This window comes from Colletes latitarsis, chromosome 14 (genome assembly GCF_051014445.1).
Source record: "Colletes latitarsis isolate SP2378_abdomen chromosome 14, iyColLati1, whole genome shotgun sequence".
Classification (NCBI taxonomy): Eukaryota; Metazoa; Arthropoda; class Insecta; order Hymenoptera; family Colletidae; genus Colletes; species Colletes latitarsis.
The window spans coordinates 11,839,981-11,850,418 of record NC_135147.1 but is presented as its reverse complement, the minus strand read 5'-3'; the positions used below and the strand labels follow the sequence as shown (position 1 = coordinate 11,850,418).

At 44.1% G+C, this 10,438-nt stretch overlaps 1 protein-coding gene across 1 annotated transcript; it reads left to right on the top strand.

The window, feature by feature from the left end:
- The first annotated feature begins 6,186 nt into the window (after positions 1-6,186).
- LOC143350260 (ATP-dependent DNA helicase Pif1-like) lies at positions 6,187-6,939 on the top strand. Its single transcript, XM_076782225.1, has one exon. The coding sequence runs from the start codon at positions 6,187-6,189 to the stop codon at positions 6,937-6,939; it is 753 nt and encodes a 250-aa protein (XP_076638340.1).
- The last annotated feature ends 3,499 nt before the right edge of the window (positions 6,940-10,438 follow it).

Genomic DNA, 10,438 nt, shown 5'->3' with positions numbered 1-10,438 from the left:
CGAAAAATTTAGGCACCTACCTACCTACCTACCTACCTACCTATCCCCTGTTGATTTTTCTTAAAAATTCGTTTTTGATTTTTAATAATTTCGCTTGACGTCCTACAGAAAAGTTGTTTAATACTTTTTTGTAGGTACCTATGGGCTCTACTTGAGAAAAAAGTTTCATTGAAATATATTCACTGTTATAGGAGTTATGGCTATATAAGTTGAAAATTGGATCATTTTTATGGGGGTTTTCTAACATTACGGGGCCAAGGAACAACCTTTCCAATATTTTTATAATTGTTACATATTCTACACTAAAATACGCGGCGTTTGGCTTTTTTAACATTAAAATCGTCCAATCCGTTCGGAAGTTATGGTGTTTTAAAGATTCAAACATAAAATTTACGGGAAGCATTTTTCGCCTGAAATTATATTTTCGGTAAGGAATTTGTGGGTGACAGTGTGGGTGATGAAAGAATCGCGAAGATAAACACTGCCGAAGGGCAAGCGACCGCGAGAGCGAGAGTGAGAGAGAGTGAGAGAGAGTGAGAGCGTACGCGCGAGCGAGAGATGTGTAAAGGGCCGAAATCGGTGTGGCAATGAACGAGTGCGAGAACCGAAATATAAGAAAGCGAACGATAAAGGGATGAGTTCAGGGTGTTGGATGAGAATGTGTCATTGAGAGAAATTGTGACATTAAAAACTTGTGTGAGCACCGAAATTACGAGGGATAATATCTAAATTGTTATTACATAACCATATCCCTACAAATTGGGGGCTCAGCCGGGATTTAACGAAGTCAGAGGTGAAATTCGGTGCAACAATCTTGTTAAGTCGAGATCTAATCCAAGTATGGAGCAATACAGTGGGTTTACGGTGCAACAACTAAAAGATAAATTGCGAGAGTTAGGACAGCCTACCGCGGGCCCAAAAATAGAGCTTGTCGCCAGGCTCATGAACGTCGAGGCGGAAGGGCTGGCAGCACCCGCACCTGAAATTATACAGGTGCCGATGGCTGCGGACTATCGCGGAGAGGACGAGAGAAGGATCGAGTGGATGCAACGCGAGATGGAGATGGCTCGGAGGGAACGCGACATGATGCAGAAGGAGCTGGAAATAGCGAGACGAGAGATCGAGGTGATGCAGCAAATGCAGCAGTTGCATTTGGCAGCAAATTCAGCTCGACCAGCGATGGAGGAAGTCAGGCTGCGTCAAGACATTTTACAAACATCGACGCCCGAAGAGACACATCGAACACGGATAAGCGTAACGGTGATCGCCGAATTGCTAAGCCATTTCGATGGTAACGGGCCTTACGAGCATTGGGAACGGCAATTCGAGCTACTACGAGGTGCGCACCAGCTAACGAATTGTGAAGCGATGATTTTGCTGGGATCGCGGCTGAGGGGGAAAGCAATGGAGTGGTTCCACTCTAGACCAGAATACGTCACGATGCCTGTGGACGAGTTATTAAAGGAAATGCGAGGGATGTTCCACCATCTCCCGAGCAGAGTGGCCAGGAAAAGGGAATTTGAGCAACGACATTGGAGATACGGTGAGCGTTTCAGCGATTATTATCACCAGAAGTTGATTTTAGGGAACCGTGTACCCATTGACGATGACGAAATTATCGAGTATCTTCTTGAGGGAATTCCGGATCTAACCCTACGGAACCAGGCCCGTATCGAAAGGTTCAGGACGAAGGCCGATCTTTTCGCTGCATTTGAGAAGGTGGTGCTACCGCCGAGAGCTGATGCTAGTCGAACTTCGAGGAAAACCACGGGGGTGGACGGGTACGTGGAACAGCAGCAGATCATCGAGAGGTGTCACAACTGCGGGGGGAGAGGTCATCGAGCAGCCGTATGCCCAGCAAAGGACAGAGGGGCGAAGTGCTTTCATTGTCGAGAGTTTGGACACATCGCGTCTAGATGCCCACGAAAGACATCAGCTGCAGTGGACAGCTATTTTGCCGAAACAACTGCGAAAGGGAAATACATTAAGTCCGTAACAATAAATAATTCAGAAATGACTGCTCTCATCGATACCGGGAGCGATGTAACGCTGATGCGAGCGGACGCGTACGATAGAATAGGCGCGCCGCGTATGGAGTATAACCAAGTAAGCTTTGACGGTATAGGCTCGGTTTCAAATAAAACTTTAGGAGGATTCACAACCACCATCGAGATCGACGGGTCGTTGTACACTATTAAGGCACACGTTGTGCCCGAATCGCTCATGCGGCATAGCCTTTTGCTGGGGGCTGATTTCCTAAATAACGTACAACTAACTATCGAGCACGGGCGTGTCGAGATCCAGCAGCTGAGCAGAGTTCAGCCGACGGAGAACGACCTGACCGAAGTATTGCAAATAAACGTGTGCGAAGAAGCAAGACGAGTGGATATATCCCACATAAAAAATTCCGAGACCGCGAGCCGTGTGATGTCTATGGTGGATGGTTACGAAGCAAAGAAAATACGTGAGGTAGGGGTCGAAATGGCAATTATCTTAAAAGACGAAGAACCCGTTTATCAGCGAGCTAGGCGTCTATCCGCGGTAGAACGAGACGAGGTAAATGCGCATATACGAGAGTGGTTGCGCGACGGGATCATTCAACCCTCATTGTCAGATTTTGCGAGTCCGGTCGTTCTAGTGCGGAAAAAGGACGGGTCGTCACGACTATGCGTCGATTACAGGCAGCTCAATCGGAAAGTTATCAAAGATCGCTATCCGCTCCCTCTAATAGATGATCAGCTGGACGCGTTGCAAGGTGCAAGGGTTTATAGCACGCTGGATTTAAAAAATGGATTCTTCCATGTCGCGATAAAGCCTGAGAGTAGAAAATACACGGCGTTCATCGTACCGGATGGACAATACGAGTTTCTAAGAGTGCCCTTCGGTCTTTGCAACTCGCCAGCTCTGTTTCAGAAATTTATAAACACCGTGTTCCGAACCCTAGTTAATGAGAAAGTAATGCTAACGTATCTGGATGACCTAATTGTTCCGTCAGTAGATATAGAGTCCGGTCTTGAGAAGTTGTACAGGGTATTAGAAACAGCGAGTGAGGTAGGTCTGGTGATTAACTGGAAGAAATGCCAGTTGTTACAAACAAAGGTAGAATTCTTGGGTCATCTAATTGAAAATCAGACTGTGCGACCTTCTGAGCTTAAAACCAGGGCAGTAGCCGCATTCCGTAGGCCCACCTCCACGCGCGAAGTTCAAAGTTTCCTAGGACTAACAGGATATTTCAGGAAGTTCGTTAGCCATTACTCGTTAATCGCCAGACCACTCACCGACCTCCTAAAGTCAGGCGAAAAATTTCGATTCGAAAGCGAGCACCTGCTAGCGTTCGAGCAATTGAAACAAGCGCTGGCCAATAAACCCGTGTTAAAATTGTACAGAGTAGGCGTCGAAACCGAGCTTCATACGGACGCATCGAAATTCGGATTCGGGAGCATTTTATTGCAGCGCGATAGTGTTGACGGGGCGTTACATCCCGTATATTACGCAAGTGGTAAAACGAGCACTGCCGAAGCTAACTATACCAGTTATGAATTAGAATGTTTGGCGATTATCAAGTCTCTTCGAAAGTTCCGCGTATACCTACTGGGTATACCGTTTAAAATAGTGACAGATTGCCGCGCGTTCGCCCTAACAATGCGAAAAAAGGATCTTTGCGTGTGTGTGGCGCGATGGGCGCTGTTGCTCGAAGAATTCCAATACACGATTGAGCACCGTTCGGGAAACAGTATGCGACACGTAGATGCACTTAGCCGCTACCCTCTGCCCGAATGCATGTTAGTTAAAGAAAGCGATGATAGTATAAATGCGCGTCTAAAGAAAGCCCAGGCGTCGGACGAGGGTATTCGCAAACTACTCGATGCAATAAAGGAAAAACCGATCGATGGATATTGCGTGCAAAGCGATCTGTTATTTAAGTCTGTTGATGGCGACTATAAGCTAGTCGTACCGCGGTCAATGCAAACTAGCGTAATTAGGAGAGCTCACGAGGTCGGACATTTCGCTGTTGGGAAAACGGAGGCAATCGTCAAACGAGACTATTGGTTTGCGCACATGAAACCAAAAATCGAAAGGGTAATAGAGAATTGCGTTAGTTGTATCCTCGCGGAACGGAAACACGGAAAAGGGGAAGGCTTTCTGCACCCGGTGCAAAAAGGCGAAACCCCCTTAGATACGTTTCATGTAGATCACGTGGGACCACTTATGTCAACTAGAAAAAGTTATAAGCACATTTTCCTGGTTGTCGACGGTTTTGCCAAATTTGTATGGCTGTATGCGACCAAAAGCACCACGTCCGCCGAGGTAATAGATAGACTTAGAAAGCAGTCCGCAATCTTCGGGAACCCGCGTCGCATTATATCCGATCGCGGTACGGCCTTTACCTCCGGGGAATTTAGAAATTATTGCGCAACAGAGGGAATAGAACATATAACAATCACCACCGGAATGCCACGGAGTAATGGACAAGTAGAGAGGATAAACCGGATCCTAATACCCATCCTAACAAAACTCGCAGCTTCTCGCCCGGATGAATGGTACAAACATCTCGACCGTTGTCAGAAGTTTTTAAACGCTACGGCTAGTCGAAGCACAGGGATGACTCCGTTTCGGGTAATGTTCGGGGTTAATATGCGGCTGCGGAATGACTTACCTCTGAGAGAACTCCTAGAACGTGAGTGGGTCACCCTGTTCGACGAAGACAGATGTGAGTTACGGGATTGCGCTAGGGAAAAGATCGCGGAAATGCAACAGGAGAATAGAAATAGTTTTAATAAGCGTCGTAAAACTGCGAGGAATTATGTAATCGGTGACTTAGTGGCGATTAAGAGGACTCAGCAAGGGCCGGGGGCAAAGTTATCGGCAAAGTATTACGGTCCGTATCGTGTAACGAGAGTGCTGCGAAATGAACGATATATTGTAGAGAGGGTAGGCGATCACGAAGGCCCGGGGGAAACCAGCACAGCAGCAGAGTACATGAAAGTTTGGGTCCACGACTCAGGCTCCGACCGAAGCGACGAAGAAAACGCGGAAAATGTCTGAGGCCAGACATCGCTGCAGGACGGCCGAGTGTGGGTGACAGTGTGGGTGATGAAAGAATCGCGAAGATAAACACTGCCGAAAGGCAAGCGACCGCGAGAGCGAGAGTGAGAGAGAGTGAGAGAGAGTGAGAGCGTACGCGCGAGCGAGAGATGTGTAAAGGGCCGAAATCGGTGTGGCAATGAACGAGTGCGAGAACCGAAATATAAGAAAGCGAACGATAAAGGGATGAGTTCAGGGTGTTGGATGGGAATGTGTCATTGAGAGAAATTGTGACATTAAAAACTTGTGTGAGCACCGAAATTACGAGGGATAATATCTAAATTGTTATTACATAACCATATCCCTACAAATTTTTTTCTCGAAAATGGTTACGATTTCGAGGGTATGTCTATCGACCAAAAATTATTATAATTGGTCCCTGCAATCAGAAATAATTTTTTTAGAACGATTTAAAATTTTTTAATTTTCTTGAAAAATTTCACACCTTCTCGAATTTTTTTCTCCAAACTGGGTAGGATTTCCGGGGTATATCTATTCATCAAAAATGATTATAATCGACCCTTGCAATCTGTATAATAAAACTCAAATGCTGTTCGTTGGTCACGACATCACGGGAGAACGGCTGAACCGATCTGGCTAATTTTTTTTTTTAAATGTTCGTTGTAGTCTGAATCAGGTTTTTAAAAGTTGCTCGGAAACATGGAAATTCGGGAAGAGATGAGACTACCCACACCGCAACCGCCGCGAGAGGGCCACGACGGCGTCACCTACCGCGGCCACCGCCAGATGCACAAGTTTCTCGCATGTAAGGTGTTGTGCGGGCGGTATTAATATGCGTCGCGGACGCGGATATTCACCATTATTGGCTCATATTGACCTTATGGTATCATTTGCTAAACCTACCCATCCTGTTGTCCTCGCCCTCTTGTGTACTCTGTTGGTTTCCGACAAAATTCCAATATTATTCTTATTTTTATTTTACTTTATTGTGTTGCAATCGATAAAATTTGTTTAGAATTGATTATATTGACCATACATTGTGTCGCAATCGACTAAATTTCTTTTGAAGTGGTTCCAAGGTCAACGCCAGCCGATGAACTGAATGCATGTTTGAAGTCGTCCGTTTTGTGGAAATACGTAATGACCATCCAATTAAGTATGAACATGCGAGTCAAGTTACTGAATGACCAATTTGGAGAAGTATTTTCAAACCAATTGCTGGACATTGGCAATGGCAAAATCCCCGTTGACATTTCGACTGCCTGCATTCAATTCCCCGTCAATTTTTGCAAGTTCACTATATTAGCTGCGAAAAACATTGATGTCGACAAATTGAATATCACGATTCAAACTGAAATTGCTGGCGACTTGATGACGTACAAATCGGTCGATTCCGTTACTAGCCAAGATGATGTCGTGAACTATCCAACCGAATTTTTAAACTCGCTGGAATTGCCCGGATTGCCACCGCATAATCTCCAATTGAAAGTCGGATCGGTAATCATGATGTTGCGAAGTATCAATCAACCACGTCTTTGTAATGACACTCGGCTTGCGGTGAAGAAACTGATGAACAACGTCATCGAAGCAACAATTCTTACAGGAAAGTACAAAGGAGAAGACGTTTCGATACCACGCATCCCAATTATTCCGATCGACATGCCATTCGACTTTAAACGCTTGCAATTTCCGGTGCGGCTTGCATTCGCAATGACAATAAACAAATCACAAGGGCAGGCATTGAGTGTTTGCGGCATTAATCTTGAAAATCCATGCTTCTCGCATGGTCAATTGTATGTCGCCTGTCCCCGCGTTGGAAAACCATCAGCTTTGTTTGTCTATGCGGCAGAAAACAAAACAAAAAACGTAGTGTATCATAAAGCATTGCAATGAAAAAATGGTGACATAGCAGAAAACCAATTGAAACAAAACATTTCTTTGTTTTGATTGTTTACTTTAACATCGATCTTGCAATAGAAATCGAAATGTAAGTAAAACACCTCGAGATTTATTGTGATTTTAAAGTTAATACAAGGAAATAAATCATTTGGTTGACATGAAATTCTGTCCATGCGAAAGTCCAGTCGTTCAAAAGTTGTGATGTCACTGGTGCGCGCATTGTGCGCCGCCCGTAAGGGCGACCCGCCCGGAGGATCTAGCAGCGAGGGCGTGCCGAAGGCACGCCACGAGTACTATTATACAGGGTGTCCCGTAAATAGTGTAAGAGCCGGAAATGTGGGGTAGCTGAGACGATTCTGAACAACAATTTCCTTTGCAAAAATGTCGGATGGAGCTTCGTTTTTGAATTATTAACGAAAAACACTGACGAATCACGGCGCTTGCCTGCCGCGCGCTCAGGGCCGTCCGAACTAAGAGAGCCACCGTGTCGGGTAGGTAGCAAGATGTGCATCGGAGATACGTCGAGGAACGAACACAAATAATTAAAAATACTACCACCGCAACTGTTACCTCTGCGGATTGGATAAATCAGCCAGCTAAATCAAATTTATTAATTATTTGTATTCGCTGTTTCCAAGGAAGAAGGAATAAAATGTGGGAAGATGCTCTCGGAATTTTTAGGAAATTAATTCTTCGCACCTGAGTAACGCTTCTCGCCAGAGTATGTTAAAATTAAAATAAGAATTATTTTCAGAAAATTAAAATAAATACGGTAAGAACCATTTGTAATCGTTTGTTATTAAAAACTGTACTGGAAAAGCAGACTGGATTTGTGCATACCGAAACATTCCTCGAATGCAAAGGCTTTAATAGAGAAATAATTGAAATTCGACTTACCCATTTACTAGCAAGTTGCTCTGCTGCGCCGACAATAAGGCCCGGTTAGTGCACTCCTGTCGATCACGGAAAGGTCGAAGACCCCAATAAAAATCAGCTGATGGGACGGCCCGGTCACTGCACCCGCTTCTTACCCCGAAAATGTAAAAGTGAAAAGTGCTAGTGACCGTGCTGTGAAGTGTTTTCGGGGTAAGAAGCGAGTGCAGTGACCGAGCCGTCCCATCAGCTGATTTTTATTGGGGTCTTCGACCTTTCCATGATTGACAGGGGTGCACTAACCGGCTCTATTGCAACTTGCAAGTAAATGGGTAAGGCGAATTTCAATTAATTCTCTATTAACCCCTTGCATGCGAAGAATGTTTCGGTACGCACAAATCCAGCCTGCTTTTCCAGTACAGTTTTTAATAACAAACGATTACAAATGGTTCTTACCGTATTTATTTTAATTTTCTGAAAATAATTCTTATTTTAATTTTAACACATACTGGCGAGAAGCGTCATTCAGGTGCGAAGAATTAATTTCCTAAAAATTCCGAGAGCATCTTCCCACATTTTATTCCTTCTTCCTTGGAAACAGCGAATATAAATAATTAATAAATTCGATTTAGCTGGCTGATTTATCCAATCCGCAGAGGTAACAGTTGCAGTGGTAGTATTTTTAATTATTTGTATTCGTTCCTCGACGTATCTCCGATGCACATCTTGCTACCTACCCGACACGGTGGCTCTCTTAGTTCGGACGGCCCTGAGCGCGCGGCAGGCAAGCGCCGTGATTCGTCAGTGTTTTTCGTTAATAATTCAAAAACGAAGCTCCATCCGACATTTTTGCAAAGGAAATTGTTGTTCAGAATCGTCTCAGCTACCCCACATTTCCGGCTCTTACACTATTTACGGGACACCCTGTATAAAGAGAGAGCCGATTTTTATGTTCGCGTGCAACTCAAGACCTATTGAGCCGATCTTTCTCAAATTTTGACACGTTATGCCTGCATACTCTAGGACGGACACAGGCTATGTAGCATGTCTCAGAAGCGCGTTATTAACATATAATTTATATGCAAAGATTTCATGTGTACGACTGTTTGGCAGACCACGTGACTCCTGTATACGACAGTCAACTTGCACGCGCATGCGCATATTCGGCCCGCGCGATACCTCGCTCGTAGCAGTACCGCGTTGTTACCGCCAGGTGGCGAAGCTTCTCGAGCGCTTCCTCGCGAGAGAAATCATAAATTGCTTTTGCAAATTTATCTACAGTCTCTTTTGAAGTCTGTTTTGATTTTGATGTTACTATGCCACGAATGCGATCAAACTTATCAAGATTATCCGTTTCTGCTCGACGTATCAAACCTACACGCCGAGCAACGCGGAATGTTGTTAATCATGGGCTCATAAAAGTAAAAATTACCGTAAGGTTTGCTTTCAAATATGATCCAGGAATTGACTATCTTAATTTACGAGAAGTTAAAGTAGGAGCGATGGATCATACTTGCCGCAATTACTTAGCCAAAAAATGGAACGAAAAAGCGCCTGGTATCTGTTGTGTAACGCTACCATCTCGGGCGCAGCCCAGATGGGGCATGCTAGTGGGAAATAATTTTTTTAGAACGATTTGAAAAATTTTTTTTTCCGCCGAGAAATTTTACCACCTACCCGAATTTTTTTCTCGAAGGAGGGTAGGATTTTCGGGATATGTGTATTCATACAAAATGATTGTAATTGACCCCCGCAAACGAAAATAATTTTTCCAAAACCATTTAAAATTTTTTAATTTAATTGTTCATATTTTTTTAACGAAGCCTCCATCAACAAATTGGTATCTTTGATTTTCGTCTTATTTTGGCCTCTAGAATCTTCCATTAAAATTTTTCCCAGGGGTGGCCGAACACCCTGTATACATATAAAAATTAAATTGCTTATGTAGAATTAAAAAAAAATAATGAACGAAACCGGGTTTAATTGACAGCTTTAGTGTGGTACCACATTACTACGTGATTCAAACCCGAAAAAACACAAGATCTAGCCAACAAGTATAGGAAAAAAGCAAAATCATGAGCCAGTTGGGGGCATAACCCAGACCTAACCCAGACCTAACCGGTGTTATCCTCTAAAATATTGATCGAAACCAGGTTTAATTGACTGCTTCAGTGTGGTACCACATTACAACGTGATTCAAACAGGAAAAACGCCAGTATCTGGCCAACAAGTATGCGAAAAAGGTAAAATCATGAGCCAGATGCGGGTATCACACAGACCTAATCCAGACCTAACCGTTGTTATCCTCTAAAATATTGATCGAAACCAGGTTTAATTGACTGTTTCAATGTAGTACCACATTACTGCGTGATTCAAACAGGAAAAAACCCAGGATCTATCCAACAAGCATGCGAACAAGGCAAAATCATGTACCAGAGGCGGGCATAATCCAGACCTAACCGGTTTTATCCTCTAAAATATCGATCGAAACCAGGTTTAATTGACTGTTTCAATGTAGTACCACATTACTGCGTGATTCATACAGGAAAAAACCCAGGATCTGGCCAACAAGTATGCGAAAAAGGCAAAATCAAGAGCCAGATGCGGGCATAACCCAGAC

Excerpts from the sequence above, each read along its gene's own strand:
- LOC143350260 (XM_076782225.1), top strand. The coding sequence starts at position 6,187 with ATGACCATCCAATTAAGTATGAACATGCGAGTCAAGTTACTGAATGAC.